General features: G+C 31.7%; 3 protein-coding genes and 1 non-coding gene across 4 annotated transcripts; 1 reads left to right on the top strand and 3 right to left on the bottom strand.

Annotated features, from left to right (window-relative positions):
• Nucleotides 1-759: 759 nt before the first annotated feature.
• Nucleotides 760-1,563, bottom strand: LOC100527626 (uncharacterized). Its single transcript, NM_001248184.2, has one exon. The coding sequence runs from the start codon at nucleotides 1,444-1,446 to the stop codon at nucleotides 940-942; it is 507 nt and encodes a 168-aa protein (NP_001235113.1). The 5' UTR covers nucleotides 1,447-1,563; the 3' UTR covers nucleotides 760-939.
• Nucleotides 1,564-7,305: 5,742 nt separating this feature from the next.
• LOC100809580 (uncharacterized) lies at nucleotides 7,306-8,095 on the bottom strand. Its single transcript, XM_014767813.3, has one exon. It carries the CDS (start codon nucleotides 7,856-7,858, stop codon nucleotides 7,454-7,456), a length of 405 nt encoding a protein of 134 aa, XP_014623299.1. The 5' UTR covers nucleotides 7,859-8,095; the 3' UTR covers nucleotides 7,306-7,453.
• A 425-nt stretch (nucleotides 8,096-8,520) lies between these two features.
• Nucleotides 8,521-8,658, top strand: MIR4381 (microRNA MIR4381). The gene has a single exon (NR_048709.1). It is a non-coding gene; the product is annotated as a microRNA MIR4381 (primary transcript).
• Nucleotides 8,659-19,240: 10,582 nt separating this feature from the next.
• On the bottom strand, nucleotides 19,241-19,972 carry LOC100809033 (uncharacterized). Its single transcript, XM_003545841.5, has one exon. It carries the CDS (start codon nucleotides 19,886-19,888, stop codon nucleotides 19,442-19,444), a length of 447 nt encoding a protein of 148 aa, XP_003545889.1. The 5' UTR covers nucleotides 19,889-19,972; the 3' UTR covers nucleotides 19,241-19,441.
• Nucleotides 19,973-21,202: the final 1,230 nt, after the last annotated feature.

Here is a 21,202-nt window from a genome sequence, read left to right as displayed (position 1 = left end):
ATGGACAACAATCGTCTTAAATGTTGTTATGTGTTGATATATTTACTTTCTCAATTTCTTTAAAAGAAGCCTTACCAAAATTAAATTAAATTGAGATACCAGAAGAGTTGACATGGATATTTAATAATAACTTCTTAAACCAATGGTTGGTCAGTTGGATCAATGAAATTCAACGTCTATATAAAATTTTAATAAGCAAAACAATTTAAATAAAATTTTAAGAATAAGTTCATCCATTCCTTTTTGTTTTCTATACTTCATAATAGTTTCTGATCCGATTCTTTTAAAAGGAGAAATATGCTTTAAATAGATAAACTGCAGAATATACTTTTTAATTAAAAGTATTTATTAAAATTGTGATAAAATACATATACCACAAGATATAAATTTGGCAATCTTTTTGTTACTAGTTAATTTTGTTTTGCAGCATATTACTAATTAATTTTTAATTTTCAGTTATAAATTCATAATTTTGCGTGCTTAATTAAAATTTATAGTAAGTATACGTATCAAAAATTAATTAATTATTATTTGTTGAATAAATAAATATTTTTATCTTTTAAATATATAGAGTGCTGATAAATTTATTTTAAAAAGATAAAAATTTAAATTTGAGAGACCGGATATAATCAAATCCACCGTTACTCTTTTACAACACATTCACAGAATGAGTAAAGTAATTTTGGAGCTTTCAAGTGTTCTGTGTGTCATGGTGTTTTGTTCTGTTAAAAAAAAGGACAAAAAATAGAGAGAGAAATATTGAAAAAAGAGATGAAAGAGATTATTTTTTTTCTCTCTTTCCTTTGCTTGTTTATTATCTCGTGAAGATCGTTTGACATGTCAAAGAACTTTCTTTTGCACATAATCTCATCCCAATTTTTTTTTCTTATAAAATCATTTTGAGCTAGGATTACAACATGATCAATTAGCAAGGCATGATCAATTGCATGCCATGTCTTGCCACAAGGAATTGTAATATCCATGTTCTCCCAAGGCAAATCCATCATACCCTTTGAAGTTGTTTGCCATGGCATACTCATCCCCACAAGGGTCAAGATTCCAGCTCCTATCTTCAAATGGGGATGATGGCACAAAATCCATGTCTACCCATTCCACCCCAAATTCACTTGAAGATGAATGGGCCCAACACTCCATTCCATCAATCTCTCCCATGTTATTATTCCATGATTGAGTTGCACACTCTTCCATAATATTGTTGCTCATCAATATTTCTGACCCTATGGATGATGAATCATGATGATCCCCCATCTTGCTTCCACTAATTTCAGCCTCAAAGGACCTAATCAAGCTATCCAATCGATCATCATCACTCTCATCACTTGGTGATGGCTCTTCCATCAATGATGACATTAGAAGAGCACCGTTGATTTTCAACCCATCATCACCGTTGATGAAAGTCAAAGTCTCACAAACTTGAGAAGCCATTTTGGTACAAATAGACTAATTAAATTGAGTTCTTTGCAAAAGAGAGAAAAAGGGTGAAAAATAATAGAGAGAGAATATAGAATGTGTGATAAGAGAGAGATCAAGCTTAAGATGAATGAGTGTATGATCAAAATGGGGGCTTTATATAGGCACTCATGTGGGTGCCACGTCACCTCAAGAAGGGGACATTACATGCATCAGGAGCCAGACAGTCATGACTCATGTGCACATGAGAAAACTAGAAAACTATGTTGTATTGATTGATCATGTTGCATATCAATGTAGCATAGAGAAAAAGTTATTAATAGCAATAATTAAAGAAAAATGTGTCTATGTCGATATTGCTCGTGTGCTCTGGCAATAAGGACGGCTTGAAGTAAGCAAGATCTCGTGGAAATCATAGAATCTGACCCCAAAACCTCAATTTTTGTGAGTGGGACAAGGAAACATGAAAAGACAAAGCTTTCAGTGGATGAAACGTCGAGTTGCAATAAAGTAGGGAATAGTTTTGTGCATAATAGTGACTGAATTGTACAATAAAGTGGGGAATAGTTTATTTGTAGAATGACTTGTTGGCGGTCTATATGCGTTCAAAGCAGAAAGAATCACTTAAGAATATATAGAATAATGCTATTTTTTAACAATTCCTTCTCACAACATCTTTCTTAATAAAGAAATAGATGGAGAAAATTGTAGAACAAATGATGGAAAAAAATATAAAAGAATGAATTATAAAAAAAGTATTATGAAAAGTGTTAAAGATAAGAATATTGCCATTGAATAATACAAATGGGAAGCTTCAGTACCATTGATAGTGTATCAAGGTTCCAAAATGATAAGAATGATGGAAGAAAAGTGAGAAAAGGGATAACATAAATTATTTTTTGGAGAAGGTGGAGGAGACGTATACATTATGGTTAAAATTACGGTGAATTATCAGATAAATAAAAATTATTTCTTTTTTTTTGTCTGTATATTAAAATAATTAATTCAGATAAAATAAATCTGTCAATTAATCTATTGGCTTAGTGGTTAAGCTGAATAAGAATTATTTTTATGATAGAGCATAAAATTTTATTACATGACCAATTAACTAGTGAAACTGCAACACTAGATCATTTACTTTTCATATATAGTATTAAAGGTATTCTTCAATCTAGCTGAATAGTTGGTCTTCTAGCTAGTAGATGCCCATTGTCAGAGCTTATTGATCCATATATGGTTAAGGAAATATAGGGATGGGATAATACTCAACGTCCACCCAAAATGGGTGGGTTTAAGTAGTAAAGAGATATGAAAAAAATATATTACATAGCATATAAAAAGAAGAAATTAAATGATAAAAAAAATCTAGTAAAATTATTAGATAGAAAAGAGAATATGTATTTTTATAATAAAGGATGCCTTGATCACTTCGATTTCCAAATGAGCATATCATAATAATAATAACTATTATTAAAAAATTAAATAAATAAATTTAATATTTAAAAATATAAGAAGTCCAATGTTTTTTATTTTAATATTAAGAACATTTTTAGTAAGAAATTGTAAGAATAGTTAAAAAAATTAAGTCATTAGGAACTAGAGGGGGTGCACAAATTGGACTGCTGTGTATTGACTTCTCTTATATGATTGACATGGAGGTGAATCTTCTGCTACATGTATTGAATATTCAATGCTGCTGCCACCTATTTGAACGTTATGCATTTCTGTAGTTTTGATGAATATTGAATTGTATTGTGAAGTGACTCGGTGTGGGTGGCACCTTCATGTCTTCACTAATAAGGGTGGAAGTTTGTACCAGGTGGTGGTGCCCGGGGAAGTTCTAGCTAGGTAAGTCTTTTGTAAACATGGAGTTTAAAAATGAAATAGATATATAAATAAATATGCTATATAACACTTAACACCTAGAGCCCCACAGAGAGAGGAGATAAAGAAATATAGATATAAATAAATGGTATATGTGATCAATGTAGAAAAAAAAAAGGATTGAAAAAATAATTAGGAGGGCTAACAAAGTGTTTAATATTCAAGAGCGTCTAACTGCTATGACTCTTATTAAAATAGAGTATAATTATAGAAAGGTAAGGAGACTTTGAGTTATTATTACTATATATCTATCTTTTCCCCTTTCATCTTATTGTTGCACCATTTTTTTCCACTTTATTTCTCATCTCATCAGTTGTTACATATATTAATATTAATGTTAATGGATTCTCTCTCTCTCTCTCTCTCTTTTTTTCATCTATCTTGCTTTTACCCATACACTCTAGTTTTGGGATTTACAGACATCTCTTCAAAATTCCTAAAAATTAAGTAATAATAATTTACAAATACACCCCTACTATAAACTATAACGTGGAGTTCCTGTATGACAAAAAATACTATAGGATATGGAGATTATCTTTTCCCTACTTTAAATTCTTTAATTTTAGATAAGGTTCTGATGCAGAAAAAATTGGTACCACACTTATATTGATAATGTCAAATCTCTAGAAAAAGGGTGGAAAAAAAATCTCCATATCATCCTATTTTAAAATTGACCGTACTGAAAATCTGGATTGTGGGGTTCCATAAGATTTTGGCTACCTTTTACATTTGTGCATGTAGGATTTTGAAAAGATATGCCTCCAATGAATAGTTAAGGCATGGAAGCAAGTGGACCCAATTAAACTAACAAGAGCTTGATGATATATACCATTGTTTGTGACCACCCAACTCACATTTTGATGTACAATATTGCCACTACTACTTCATTTTTGTGTTAAGATTAAGATTAGATGCCTCCAATATATCACTTTTAATGGATGGTGAAGGAACCCACTGCCATGTGATATGCATCCTTTCTGGGGCCAACTCCAACCCTTATTGGTAAGACTACATCATTGAGGAGTTAAGCATATATTTTATGTAATTGAATTGAATTTTGACAACCGATGCTAATCTTTGAACTCCATGGTCTGAAGCCAGAGAGTATCTTGCACCATTCTTTAATTATTGCAAAGGGTGACTCTACATGCCACCAGAATATATATTAGTCAAAAGTCATTGTAACAAGAAACATGATCATGGATATTGCGTTGCAATTATGCCACTCATTTGCTCAAAAGATGGTCTTCTAGCAACAGGATCGATGCTTTGCACATTTATTTTTCCTTAGTGCTCTGGCCTCACTATGCATTTATGTAATTAGAATAATAATAAATATTTTTTATCAAAAAATATTAATTTATTAGTTTTGTTAGAAATTTAGGGGAATTCGAATATGCGACCATCCACTTCCTCCTTCCTTATTTCTTTTTTCCTTTTCAACTACTAGATTAACCTTATATCTTCCAGAATAATCATCAATATTAGCTTGCAATCTGGTTAATGCATGCTTAGTATATTTTTGAAAGAGTATTGTTATATTGTAAGATACGACATAAAAAAAAATATTGTAAGGGATAACTTTTTAAGGCTTGATTTTACTTTTAGTATATATTTTAGATACCATAATTATGTAATTTACAATTTTATCAGTCACGTTCTTTAATTTTTCACTAATTTACAATCAAATCCTTCCATCTTAATATCATCCAACGTTTAATAGAATTGACTAAGCTGACACAAATTGGCTGACACAAATTGGATTTAGGGGTGTATGATTGGATTAGGAATTTGAAGGATTTTAAAAGATATATATATATATATATATATATATATATATATATATATATATATATATATATATATAAAGTTTTAAGGTATTTAATTAAGATTTTTAAATGAAACAAATAAATTGTGTTATTCAATTAGAATTATTAAGATTTTTTAAAGAGTGTAACGAAACCTAATGAGTAATGATGTTTAATTAAGATTTTTTGTAACTTAAAAATAATCCTTTGATATTAAAAAATATAAAGATTTGGATGGATTTTTTTAGTATGTATTTCAAAATAAATTTTATGTGATTTTTTAATATGTAATATACATCAAAAAATTCCAAAAAAAATATTGAGACTTTTTTGGAATTTTTTTCTGGTTACTCATATTTTTTTCTATTTCTTAAATACAACATAGACATTAATGTATAATACTGTGTAACCTTCCTGATAATCTTCGATAATCACATGTTAAATTAATTACTATCCTTTAAAGGTTGCTTCTTCTTTTTCTTATTTCTTCGTAGCAGCTTAAAATGAAAAAGGCTTTTTACTGTTTTGAATAATTGTTCTTCTAGTTTCACGTAATAGTTATTGTTTTGGATATTAATTTGTTCTTCCAATTCCACGTAATCATTATTGAATCTGATTGATTCAAGTACTTAATTATTTTGTTTTTCATGAAGCCAATTAATAATTTTAAGCCAATTGAATTTTTTGGCTGGTTTTAATTTTTACTCACGCATTTTAATTAGTTGAGTCACGTTGGTCCATTAAGGCTAATTTCAATTGAATCATGTGACAGGAGAGTTGTAGTGAACCAATTTTGTCTTTGGTGCCCCGATTCTACCCGGTTGAAGAATTCTTGTTTCTTGGGTATTGAGACACTCAGACACACGTTGACAATCGTTTGTAAAACTTGCAGTAACGAATTAAAACGTTTAACTGGCTTCAATAGTCAATAGAATTTTTTTATTGATTTTTTAATAGGCTTTAAAACTTGCAGTAATAAAAACTTAATTTATTAGCTTTAATGGTTAATTGAATATGATTTATTGTGTTTAAAGTTGAATAAAATAATCATAAAAGTCTTCTGAAAAAATCTTAAAAATTGTTACATTCTCATAAATCTTTTAAAATCCACATAATTTTTATATGCTAAAAAAATCTTTTAAAATCCTAATTTAAAACACCCCATTTAATATGATAGTGAGTAAATATAATTTATCAATTAAAAAACAGAATATTTGAGGATATTTTGACATTATTGGCATAATTATCATGTGTTAGAATATCTACAATAGAAGTTGCTTAACAAAATATTTTTTTTTAAGTGTCAAATGTAATTTTTGAGTATGTATTCGATGATAAATTGGATTTTGAGCACCTTTTTATATGTAGTTCTAGGCCAATTACATGTATTCATGATATGAATTGGTGGCAAAACTCACAGCTTGGAGGTAGTTATGTTAAACATATGATCAATGAGCATTTGGAGAAAAAGGGCTCAAAACAAGGCAAAAACCTAATGAAGTTGGACTCTGATTAGTCATCGAGGTTGTGATAAGTTATTAAAGCCATGATGAAATGATCGATCATGGTTTAGCATCGAATAAGGTTCTCTGTCAAATTAATTGAAGTCATCGGTAAATAATAAATAATTTTGTTTGATGTATATGGGATCGCCAAACAACTTTTGAAGCCCTAAATAATTTAAAACGTGCATATCGATCGATCCAGTCCCCTTAAGTACAAGTCATGAATGAACATGCACGTTTTTCTTCAAAATTCTTGCATATTTTTGTTTAGAATAAAGTATGTTATGATGAAATGAGATAAAATTTACATATCTACTTCAATATGTTGTGATGAAGTGAGATAAAAGGAAAAAATATAGAAAAAATATAGTGAAATAGAAAAGTATGAATTATAAAAATAAAAGTAAAAATTTTATTTATTTAAATGCTCTCTACGGATCAGTTGTAAAATTAATTAATTAGTTTGAGTTAATTCTATTTTTTCATTGAGAAAAACAAAATTATAATTTTAAGAAAACTAAAAATAAAGCAATAATAAGTCACTAAGAATAAATCAGTACTATTTCTTATTATATGCAAGTACGATCGAGGAACTATGGAAATTAATCCATTCTAATTAATTTTCAGCTAGGTAATTACATGAAAATAAGGGGAGAAAAAGTAAACAAAAGATAAAATTAAAAGGTTTGGTAATAACATGTACTTAAAGTTAACGACACTTCACAAAATTAATTACAAAGTAATCCGTGTTCTCTTCTTTTAAAACAACAGTTAATTAATCTCAGAATACTGCATCACTTGGCCCTTATGCCAAATACTTAGTCTCTATATATATTGTTGCTCAAGGAAAACTCCATAACACAATTGAAAATCATTGATGTCATTTCCAGCTTCATATTCCATCGCTGAATGCTCCATCATCTCATCTCCACAAGGGATCCATGCATGCATCTCATCAAAGGGCAAGGAAGAGATCAATTCCATGTCAATCCAATGATCAGGGCCACTGACTGATGTGGAGCAATCTCGATCGTCCACGTGTCCCATCTCATACATTTGACCCATTTGAGTGTCACTGATCTCTGCCTCCAATGACTGAATCATGCTCACAAGTCTATCATCGCCATAGTACTCTTCTTCTTGTGTTTCTTCCATTAGTGACATGAGAAGAACATTGTTGGCTTCTGAGAACTCAATTCCTAACTCAAACACACCCTCTGAGGAAGACATGTTATGATACAATGAAAAGAAAGAAGAGTGAGTGACCCTTTTTTCTTTGTTTTATGAAAATAGTTAAAGTGAGAGAACTAAAAGCAATTAAGAAATTGGAAGATGCGGGATGGCTTTGAAAGGTGAACAAGAGACCTTTATATAGGCAAATGCATGATATTCTAATACGAGGTGGGGTTGCTTTTGCTTGTTGCTACTGCATGTAGGTCAAATCAATAATGAATTATGAAATTAAAGATAAGATTCATATAATTGTGCTAAGATATAATAATACTCATTTGTGATGGAAAAATTATTAATGTTTGTCCATAGATGTCTAATTATCGAGCAACAGATCAAGGCATTCCAGGTGAGCAATATCCGGTATTAGGGTAGCCATAATGCACCCACTAATTAATGGTTGCAACAGTAGTGGGGCATCAGAAACCAGACAGTGTATAGATTCCCACTTATTGACCAATAATTAAATAATACAAGAAATAAAAAATAAAATAACAAAAGCATTTGAACGGAAACAGTAACGTAACTAAAATATCTTTTAACACCTATTTCTTTTAAAATTTGATTTTGACCTTCTTATAATTTAATTCACGAATTTAATTTTTTTTATTTACAATTCCGTTAATTCAGTTTCTAATTTTGAAATTGGACGTTGACTATCACTTGTCAACGTTGACAGTCACATGTCGCACTTTTATTGAACATTATATGTCACGATTTTATTAGAGGTTGACATTAATTAAGTGTACAAAATCAACGTCCAATAAATGCACGATATGTGACGGTAAACGGTGACAAGTAGCGGTGATCAGCGTCTAATTTCAACGTTGAAGACTGAAATAAAAGAATTACAAAAAAATTGGGAGGCTAAATTTGTGAATTAAATTATAGGAATACCAAAATTATAAATTTGAGACAAATAAGGAGAACAAATTTAAAATTTGGCTTTTAACAAAAATATAAATGATTGAAAAGTAAAGGGAAAAAATATTAAAGAAATGAATGAGAAATATCCTAAATTGAGTTTGATTTGTCTATGGATTGTATAGCCAGTGATTATAAGTAATCTTATATTTCATATTTATAAACTTTTAAACTCATTAAATTTGTCTACCATGTACTAAATCTATTAGTAAAGAAGGCATTTTAATTGGTTCTACCTTGTTTGTGAGGCAAATCAAGGGGTTGACTCATTGATTAAGCATATATAGTCTCCAACATCAGAGTAGGCATGGCAACTAGACGGTTGGCGGCGGTTTTGGCCCTTCCCGTGCTCCATCAAAGGCCAACTGAGTTCAGGTTTATAAGATATGAGGGTAAGAAAATTAAACTGAATTCCATTACTGTCGGATTTTATCATGTTTGAAGATGACGAGAAATCGATCGCAAACTTTTTAAAATTTAATTTATGCATATGTTTTAAAGAAATAATAGATTAAATCATTAATTATTTTTTAATTCAAATAATATATAAAAATAATAAATAATAAAAAATTAAAAATATTTAAGAATTAATTTATACTTTTAGTTAAATGTATATATTTAACTTTGTTAATAATAATTATTATTATATATTAAATTAATAATCATATTTTTATAATTATAAAAAATAGAGTATAAACATAATCACATAATTATGTAATTAATAATTATATATAATATATAACAATAGAATTATACTAATTAAACTCTCGAGTTAACTCGTTAACTCTTACTAGCTTACGAGTTTACAAACTCTCTATGAGTTGACCCTTGTACAAACTCTCTTTTTAGTGGTTGGTGCAAACTTGATAAGCTCTCATGTTTACTATTGAGTTAACGAGTTAAAAAAATTAAATCAAAATAAAAGTCATTTTAAGTTATTTTTTGTGTGTTTAAGGTTCAATATACTTCTATTTAGTGTGTTGTTCCTGAATTAAAGAACTATCACCTCTGACAACACCAAATCATTGTTTTACAACAACATCAAATCCTCGATAGGAATGATCCTATCCGTACTATCACCTTCGCAAGTTATTATCTAGTAGTGATGCATTACTAGACTTAGTTATTTAAGTATTGTGAAATTTATGATTTACTAATTTATTTTATTATATTGTTGAAATGTTTAATTGGTATGTTATATATAAGTATTTTGTTATTAGTTTTATATGAAGTAGATTCTTACGAGTCTATAAAACTCACGAATTTACGTAAACTCTCGAATTTGATAACCTTAAATATAATTATATATAAAATGCACAATAATGTAATTAATAATTTTAATGTATGTAGTAGGATGGGTATAAGGGTGGAGACGGGTTGGATAGTTTCATACGTGAACCTGAGCCCAACCTGATTTCCCAAGTCAAGGAAAGCACGAAACTACTCCCATTTAAGGTAGATTTCCTCTATCAATGTTAGGGCGGTGGTTGGACAAATTCCTTTATTGCTATGCCTACATCATGAGTAAAATTTATGTTTTTGATGTTTCATCTCGGCTTATTAGGATACATTAATGAGGATAGACTCTACTTTTTTCCTAGAGATTTTTAGTCTTTTTGGTTGTACTATCATTAAAAAGAAACTATTAGAGTCACATTTAAAATAATGTAGAATCACAATGGATAACAACATTGTGCATAATTGCCACATCATGAATATGATCAAATTTTCATTCCACAATTGAAATTTTAGTTCAGTCCTTAGTTGATCATACAATCATATTGCTGTTAGTATGAAAATATCGCTTCATCTTTATCTTTGGTTTCTCTTCATGCATGTGTAAATCTCTCTAGATCTATAATCTTAACTATTAATAGTAGATATTGCCAATTTAAACTCTTATCATCTTATACCTAAAATCTAGATTAATTATAAATTAATTTTTATCCTTTTAAGTAGTAAAATCAATTCCTATATTTTTTTTACAACAACCAAAAAATGTAACCTTGAGACAAGTACTACTTGGACTCGACAAGTCTTTATACTTGGTGGTTGACCGAGTAGTCTACTCGTATTCTAAAGAATCTAGTAGATCTAATTAAGATAATAGATAAACTTTATCTTCTACTAGAAAGATAAAGATATCTCTAAATATAGGAAGTTATCTATTATCAGAGAATCATATCTTTCTCTGTTTATATTATCGTACGAGGGAAATTGAGATCTTATCATGAGATTTCATCTTTATAAAAGGGGATCATCAAGATTATGGTAACTAACTTCATTCCAACCTATATTATGATACTTGCATATCTTTGTGCTCCTAACTTGAGTGTTAGAGTGTCTTCACAAGTACACCCACCATCATCGGTGGAGGAGCTCATGGAGGAGCAACACCGTGAGGAGGTTCTACCAAGTTCGGTAAAAACATTTGGCACCCATCATGGGGTTGAATGAAAACTTTCCCTTTGACCAGTACATTATCGATGACAAAGAATGACGAAAACACCAATGCCGCTAACCAAGGAAGGTGACCATGTGAGTAGGAGTCCACCATTCATGGGATGCCTACCATGAGTGCCCCTAAAAAGGGGAACCCAACAAACGTGGTGAGTCCCTTGCGTTAGGAGCTTGATGATCACTCATTGATCATCGCCCTACAAAGAGAGATAAATACCTTGAAGCAAAGAAATGCCAAGAGATGGATAATCTTTGAAAGGAGAATGCCACTCTCAGGGAGTAGTACCTAAAGCTTCAAGACGACCAAAATGCAAATTTGGTCTCGACAATGAAAACCTATTAGATCCATTTGGCTAGGACCAATGAGGCTGATACTACGTGGAGTGAAGGGACTCCCTTCATAACACAATTGGTTCAAAGAGCAATAAATGCTGACACTTGGCTGCATCCCTTTGTTGATGGGATTATGGAGGCACAACTCCCACCTGAATGGAAGATGCTGACCATCGATCGTTAAGATGGACTCTTAGACTCAGATGAACATGTGGATGCATTCATTACGCAGATGAGTTTGTTTACGAATGACAACACAATCATGTGTCGAGTATTCCCATCAACGCTAAAAGGGGTGATGCTTCATTGGTATACTCGCTTGTCAAGAAACTCCATTGACTAATTCATGACTATTAAGACATGTTTTGGAGTGTAGTACGTGACGAGTAGACCACTTCACCCAACAGTAGTGGCACTCGCTAACATTCGACAAGATAAGGATGAATCTTTAAGAGAATTTATGGAGAGGTTCTCATCATTTTTAGTCTAAATCCATGACCTGAGTCCAGAAGTAGCACTTATCTCAATGATCATGGTGTTAAAGTCTAGCCCTTTCTCGGATAGTCAGTGCAAGAAACAACTGGCAACATTGGAGGAGTTGAGAGCAAGGGATGTCAGATTCATCCAAAGGGAAGACATGACTAGTTTCTGTGAGAAATTACATGGAGAGTCATTAAGGAAACCAATAGAACGAGAGGTTAAGACTAGGAGTAGTTGTAGTAGAGGAAAGTCTAGAGCAGATAGACTGGCTCGGTCAAGGTTGTGAAAACAAGCCTGGTCATCGATCATATTGAGGTAGTGAGTTAGTGGTCCAATTAGTAGGTCGGTAACTAATTTGTTTGCCAAGTATATATTAAAAAAATAATGTAACTAATATCCAAAGTAACAATTAAACTATTAAAACATATTATGATCAAGATAAAACACATAAGTATTAAATAATATCAAGATCAAAATATTAAAAATAGTTATTAATACTATTATCTGTTGGATCGAGTGGCCTCAGAATAATTAAGAAGGGGGGGTTGAATTAATTATTCCTAAACCTTTAGCAATTAAAAATTACTCTTTTAAGGCTTTTACTAAATTGTTAAGAGAATGAGGAGTAGAAGAGAAAACTTAACAGAAAGTAAAAGCGGAAATTAAATGCACAGCGAAAAGTAAAAGAGTAGGGAAGAAGGAAACAAACACACAAGAGTTTTTATACTGGTTCGGCAACAACCCGTGCCTACATCCAGTCCCCAAGCGACCTGCGGTTCTTGAGATTTCTTTCAACCTTGTAAAAATCCTTTTACAAGCAAAGATCCACAAGGGATGTACCCTCCCTTGTTCTCTTTGAACCTAGTGGATGTACCCTCTACTAGAACTGATCCACAAGAGATGTACCCTCTCTTGTTCTCAGTCAAACCCAAGTAGATGTACCCTCTACTTGTACCACAAAGGATGTACCCTCCAATGTGTTGAGACAAAGATCTCAGGCTGTTAAACCTTTGATACTTTGTGAATGGGGATACAAAAGAATTCTCAGGCGGTTAGTCCTTTGAACACTTTTGTATTAGGGAATGAGAAGAATCAAAAGAATTCTCAGACTGTGTCGTTTTGAATTCTTTGACAAGGGAGAAGGAAGACACAAAAGAATTCAGGCGGTTAGTCCTTCGTTCTTTTGGAAAAGGGAGAAGAAAGACACAAAAAGAATTCAGGCAGTTAGTCCTTGGCGAATTCTTTTTGGCAAAGGGAGAAGAGAATGAAAAGATGAATAGCACAAGTTTTCAAGGTTTAGAAAACCAGAAAACTTCAAAAAGATTTTGGTACAAAGAAGAAGAAGAAGTTCAAAGAGAGTCAAGGCTTGTAAAGGATTGATTGGAAAAGTAAAGTGTGAAAGAATGAATTGATTCAAAATGCAAAACAAAGTCTTGCTTTTATAGACTCTTCATGTCTGGTCAAGAAGACAATTTAGAAGAGTTATAACTTTTAGAAAAAACTTAAAACCAATTTGAAAAAGTCAAAACCTTTTTTGAAGAGTTACATCTTTTTGATTTTTTTAGAAACAAACACTGGTAATCGATTACCAAATTAGTGTAATCGATTACACAAAACTTTTGTGTGAAAGGATGTGACTCTTCACATTTGAATTTGAATTTCAACGTTCAAAGACACTGGTAATCGATTACCAAAACATTGTAATCGATTACAACTTTTTGAAATTAATTGGAACGTTGTAAATTCAATTTGAAAACTTTTTCAAAATAATTTTGCTACTGGTAATCGATTACAACAATCTGGTAATCGATTATCAGAGAGTAAAAACTCTTTGGTGAAACATGTTTTGAGAAAAATCCATGTGCTACTCAGTTTTTTTTAAAAAAACTTTTCATATTTATCTTGATTAAGTCTTCTCTTGATTCTTGAATCTTGAGTCTTGAATCTTGTTCTTGATTATTCTTGATTCTTGATTCTTGAAAACTTGAAACTTGAAACTTCTCTTGAATCTTTCTCTTGATTCTTGAATTCTTTGGCATCATCAAAATAACCTTTGAAGGCATTGCTTCCACATTATCAAGATTAAAATAAGTTTCTAAAAACAAAGATCAAAGTAATATTAGTTGTTAACATAATATGGTGACTTTAATTAGAACTTAGGAAATAAAAACATGTTCAACATTAAAACATATTTCTACATTAATTTTAGTTATTATGAAAATGATATAACTTATTTATTCTGATTACTTATTTGTTTAGGTTATTTATTTTGATTGCTGATAGAATAATTCTAGTTATTTTAAAAATAAATCTCATTATTTATTCTCAAAATAACTAAAGAAAATTATGCTTAAAAATTTTGTCTCCATATTTTTATATTTTTAAAAATATTTTATTTAAAATTATTTATTAACTATTTTTTTCTCAAATCCTCAATTTTAACAACTAAAGCACTTTGATTAAAAAAAGCACTAAAACCACCACCACCACAAAATTTCAATGTTTATCTTGCCATATTGTTACTTACTTGGCTACTTGCAATGTGACATATTTCACACTATTAGAGTATTAGTTTTAGGCCGCAAGTGTAAAAATCAAAAGGTCCAAAAAATCCTAAGAGTGTGTTTTGATAGAGAATTTTAAATAATGAAAGTAATTAATAAGAGAATTTAAATTTCTTTAATCTAAAATTCATTATTTGGATGTTTTTTTATGAAGAATTTAAATTTTTAGAATTTTAAAACAGAATTTAAAAAACTTGAAAATGTGAAATTTTAATTTCCTTCTAAAAGGTGAGAGATTGCAATTCTCTTCTTGATAGAAGAACATTCCAAAACGTTCACGTATTTCATTTATAAACTTCATCCTCTCTTCCACCCAAAAGTTCCCGAAATCATGTTCTTGAACTCGTGGCTCTTCCCTCATGCCGATGATCCTCTTCTTCAAGAAACATCGTATGAGCTCACGAATCATTGATCGGGTGCAAACGTAGGGGGACATGTAGAACTGTACTTACCAGTCAAGGGAGCAGTCGCCGCTGCCTATCACGCGGTGGAGGTTCTCGTCGGTGCAGAGGGCCTGGGCCATACCTTGCGTCGTTGATTGAATGTTGTGGTCGGGTACAGTGGTATATGTTGTCGTGTCCCAGTTTTCCTACGATTCCCCATGCTGCATCAATACTCTTCTCTTTGTAGAAGTAAAGCTTCATGATGAATCAAGATTGATTCAAAGATGTTTTGATGATAACAAAGATGATGACAAAGGTGATGACAAAAAGCTCAAAGGTCAATCAAAGAATGAGTTCAAGATAGAATCAATAACACTTCAAGATTCAAGAGGAAAGTTGAAGAACACTTCAAGATTCAAGAGGAAAGTTGATTTCAAGAATCAAGAATCAAGAATCAAGAATCAAGATTCAAGGATCAAGCTTTCAAGAATCAAGATCAAGATTCAAGACTCAAGATTCAAAAATCAAAAGAAGGCTTAATCAAGATAAGTATGAAAAGGTTTTTTCAAAAACTGAGTAGCACATGGATTTTTCTCAAAACATGTTTACCAAAGAGTTTTTACTCTCTGGTAATCGATTACCAGATTGTTGTAATCGATTACCAGTAGCAAAATGAATTTGAAAAATTTTTCAAATAAATTTACAACGTTCGAATTGATTTCAAAAAAGCTGTAATCGATTACAATGTTTTGGTAATCGATTACGAGTGCCTTTGAACGTTGAAATTCAAATTCAAATGTGAAGAGTCACATTCTTTCACATAAAAGCTTTGTGTAATCGATTACACTGATTTGGTAATCAATTGCCAGTGATTGTTTCTGAATAAATCAAAAGATATAACTCTTCAAATGGTTTTTGACTTTTTCAAATTAGTTTTAAGTTTTTTTAAAAGTTATAACTCTTCTAAATGGTCCTCTTGACCAGACATGAAGAGTCTATAAAAACAAGGCTTTGTTTTATATTTTCAATAAATCTTTCTAACAATCCAATACAATCCTTTACAAGCCTTGAATCTCTTTGAACTTCTTCTTCTTCTTTGTGCCAAAAGCTTTTCAAAGTTTTCTGATTTTCTAAACCTTGAAAACTTGTGCTATTCATTCTTTTCATCTCTTCTCCCTTTGGCAAAAAGAATTCGCCAAGGACTAACCACCTGAATTCTTTTTGTATTTCTCTTTTCCCTTTTCCAAAAGAACAAAGGACTAACCGCCTGAATTCTTTTGTGTCTCCATTCTCCCTTGTCAAAGAATTCAAAATGATACAGTCTGAGAATTCTTTTGATTGTTCCCTTTCCCATATACAAAAGATTTCATGGGACTAATCGCCTGAGAATTCTTTTGTATCCCTATTCACAAAGTTTCAAAGGTTTAACCACTTGAGAACTTTGTCTTAACACATTGGAGGGTACATCCTTTGTGGTACAAGTAGAGGGTACATCTACTTGGGTTTGACTGAGAACAAGAGAGGGTACATCTCTTGTGGATCAGTTCTAGTGGATGGTACATCCACTAGGTTGTTCAAAGAGAACAAGGGAGGGTACATCCCTTGTGGATCTTTGCTTGTAAAAAGATTTTTATAAGGTTGAAAGAAATCTCAAGGACCGCAAGTCGCTTGGGAACTGGATGTAGGCACGGGTAATTGCCGAACCAATATAAAAACTCTTGTGTGTTTGTCTCCTTCTTTCCTACTCTTTTACTTTCCGCTGTGCATTTTAATTTCCACTTTTACTTTTGGTTAAGTTTCTCTTCTACTCCTTATTCTCTTAACAACGTAAGTAAAAATCTTAGAAGAGGAAATTTTTAATTAGTAAAAATTCAATTTCTTCGTCCAAACACACTCTAAAGTTATTCACAAATATGACAAACCCCAAATGGTGCTAACTTCGATGCCGACATGCGGTGCACTACAGTGACACAAATGTCCGAACTTCCTCCTTGGGTGCCTTTGTGCAGTGTTGATAATAGGTCTGATCCTCGTGTGGCACAACAATGCCAACAAGTTGTGAGAACCAGAGGAAAACAACAACTAGAGAGGGAAAGTGAACGCTTCACTGTTTAATAATTTTTTGAAAAAAAATACTATGTGCTTAAACTAGTTCGGGTCACAAGACTCAACTAAGTCACCAGTTTCTATGAAAATTGGTTTAGTCGAAGTAGGTAGAATCGGACCACTGTATGATTGATCCAACAACCAGCTCGGACTGACCAAGGTATCGGTTCGACTGGATGTTAACATTCCACCATTACACTCTACTGATAGAAAGTCGAAGCCGAGTACTAGAAGAAGTATGTAGTGCCGAGGTTATTCGGGTTCCGACAAAAAATCGACCTTCACCAAGAGTTGACAAGTTCAAGTATTGTTGCTATCATCGGGTGGCTGGTCACAACACTGAAGAGTGCACTACCCTCAAGGACAAGATAAAAAAATTGATCCAAAATGGACAGTTGCAGAGATTCATTAAAGATAAGGACTTTTCACAGGATCAAGATTGTGAAATGGATTGAGATAGAAGCCGAGAACGCAACTGGACTCATGAGACAATAGAGGCATAACACCAGGAGGAGGCTTCCCTACCAGAAACTCAGCTCCGAGGTGTGAACAACACAATATAAGGAGGATTTGCAGGTGGGGGAAGCTCAAACTCAACATGCAAACACTATGTTCGCAACCTTAAGTCTGTCAACTCGGTCACAACTAAAACGAAGATTACCAAATAAGTTTTGAAGTCGTAAAACAATAATTTAAAATGTGCATATCTAAGTTAATTTAAGTTTTGGATTGTTCAAGGTAGGTCAACCAAACATGACAAGTACGTACATCTTTTTAGGCTTAGTGTTCAAAGTGTTATGGGTCGTTCCTAGTAGACTAACCAAACATAACAAACACTTATGCCTTTTAGGCCTAGCACTTAAAGGGTTGTGTGGATTATTTAGGATAAGTTGGTCGAACTAACAAGTGCTTATGCCTTCCAAGCTTAGCATTTGAAGGGTTGTGGATCGTCCAAGTAGGTCAAAAGCATAATAAATACTTACACCTTTCAAACTTAACACTTAAGAGGTTATGGACAGTTTAGATAGGCTGATTGAACATAAAATTAATGAAGTCTCAACCCTGGAATGATCACCTAAGCTTATATTGACTAACCTCTAAAGCACATATTTTCCGACCTCTAAACTAAATTGTAATCGATTGATCAAGGTGACCCGTCTTAAACCAATCATGATCACTACATTTCATCAAATTATATAGGATTTCAAAACCATAAATCCAGACCAAAGGAAACCTAGAGTCTTCTTACATGTGGTTAAGGCACGATAGGTACCACCTGCATGTCTTTGCCACGTGAGAAAGGCACCATGCCCGCCACTCCAAAAAAGGCACGAATAATACAATTCAGTTAAATGGTATAATCCATATATAGGCATGATTCCTCCGTGATCACACTAGGTCATGCGTAGTATGGCATGATAGGGTTTCTTTTGTCATAATAAAGTATAAGAGATATTACATCTTTACAAATATATATAAATTTTATTATCATTTACATATATAAATATATTACTATAAACCATTAGATCATTCATATATTTTACTATAAATCATTAGATAATTTGAATGATGAAGATTAAAACAAAAATGCACATAATTTTTTTATGCAATCATATGATCACTAACAAACTCTTAATTTTGATTATCCACATATGATTGTATATATGCTTTAGATTTATAATTCTCATGTTTTAACATAAGAAAAGCTTTACTTGATACTTCACTTTTATATGTGGGCGTGTTTGTTTGTGAAGTGGAAAAACAAAAGAGAAAATAAATATATCACAAGATAAATGATATGACAGAGAGAGATAAAAAAGTTAATTATAAAACCAAAAAATATAATTTATAAAAGTCAAAGAATATTATTTCGTTTTTTAAAAAGCTCTCCTAGGATCAGTTGTAAACTTCGTTTTCCTTTCTGATAAATATAACATGTATCCTCTATTTGGAGGCAATCTTACTTAGGCTCGATGATAGTTGTAAGATTAGTTTGGGTTAATTAATTCAATTACTTTGTCATAAACAAAACGAAAATAATAATTTCAAGAAAACTACAAATAAAAAAGTAACAAGTCACTAAGAATAAATCAGTACTATTTCTTATTATATGCAAGTATGATAGAGGAACCAAGGAAAATCCATTCTGATTAATTTTCAGCTAGGCAATTACATGAAAGTAAAGGGAGATTAAGTAAAGACAAGATAAAACTAAAAGGTGTGGCAATAACATAGTTAAGGAAACCTTCACAAAATTAATTACAAAGTAATCCATGTTCTCTTCTGTTTCCTTATATATATATATATATATATATAACTACAGTTAATTAATTTCAGAATACTGCATCACATGGCCCTTGTGCCAGATAATTAGTCTCTCTATATTGTTGCTCCAAGAAAACTCCATAACACAATTGAAAATCATTGATGTCATTTCCAGCCTCATATTCCATTGCTGCATGCTCCATCATCTCATCTCCACAAGGAATCCATGCATTCATCCCATCAAAGGTCAAAGAAGAGATCAATTCCATGTCAACCCAATGATCAGGGCCACTGACTGACGTAGAGCAATCTTGATCATCCACGTGACTCATCTCATACATTTGACTCATTTCAGTGTCACTGATCTCTGCCTCCAATGACTGAATCATGCTCACAAGTCTATCATCGCCGTCGTACTCTTCTTCTTGTGTTTCTTCCATTAGAGACATGAGAAGAAAATTGTTGGCTTCTGAGAACTCAATTCCCAATTCAACGACACCCTCTGAGGAAGACATGTTACAATGAAAAAATGGGAGTGACTCTTTTTCTTAGGTTTATGAAAATAGTTGAAGTGAGAGAAGTAGGATGGCTTTTAAAGGGGAAGAAGGGACCTTTATATAGGCAAATGCATGGTATCTTAAATAATACGAGGTGGGGCAGGTTTTGCTTGTTGCTACTGCATGTTGGCCAAATCAATAACAAATTATGTAATGAAAGATAAGATTCATATAATTGTGCTAAGATATAATATTCATATAATTGTGCTGGAAAAATTTAATGCTTTGACCCATTGGTGTCCAGCTGTCGAGCAACATATCAAGGCATTCCAGGAGAGCAATATATGGTATTAGACTAGCTATAATGCACCCACTATAATGGTTCCATCAGTGGGGCATCAGAAATCAGACAATATATGCCCACTTAATGCCAATAATTAAGTATACAATTTCACATAACTAAAAAGACTTACACTTATAATTAATTACAAATAAATTAAATAATTTATAATGGTTAATATCTCTAAAAATGAATTAAATAATTTCTGATGGTTAAAAATGTTCAAAAATTAAAATTTTTGCTACCTTTTATCTGTTTTTTTTACATTTTTTGATAAAATTAGGGAAAGACAAAACAACAATGAGTTCTGGTACCTTTGGAGTGTGTTTGGGAAGATAGAGAGAAAAAACAATTAAGTCTGTTAATCACATCAAAGAATCATCTAATAGAGTTATTGTTAAGAACCAATAAAAATATATTTTATTTTTATGAGAACCAAAATAATATGAAAATTTTTATAAGAATGAAATTAATGCTATTCAAATTTAACAGGGATCTCAAATATATTTTTATCCTAAATCGAATAATGTAACTAAAATATGTTTTAACAAATTTAATTGGATTGAGCTTCTCCTCCTTAGACTGATCCAAAATTTAATTGGATTGAGCTTCTCCTCACATAGAGTGACTCACGAGCAAGTAACACTTTTCTCACTCACTTGCCTTTGCTACACAATTAAATTTTCTCTCATGTGTATCACTCTTTCCCTCACATGTATCACTCTTTTTTTTCCTATTCCTCTTTGGTGTTTCACTCTTTTCTTTCTCTTGTTCTATCTTTTCTCTCATTCCGATTTGGTCATCACACACTTTTCTAGGGGATAGAGGTTTAAGAATAATTTTTTGGTCATGGTGCTAGAAAGAAATCTTGTTGGTGAAGCCATCATGCACTACTTTGGTGTCATATTGCCATGGTCTTCCTAACATTATATGAGTCGCCTCCATTGAAATCACGTCACACAACACCCTATCATTGTATCTTCCAATGATGA

This window comes from Glycine max, chromosome 15 (assembly GCF_000004515.6).
Source record: "Glycine max cultivar Williams 82 chromosome 15, Glycine_max_v4.0, whole genome shotgun sequence".
NCBI lineage: Eukaryota > Viridiplantae > Streptophyta > Magnoliopsida > Fabales > Fabaceae > Glycine > Glycine max.
The sequence above is the reverse complement of the archived record's forward strand: the minus strand, read 5'-3'. Positions and strand labels throughout refer to the sequence as shown.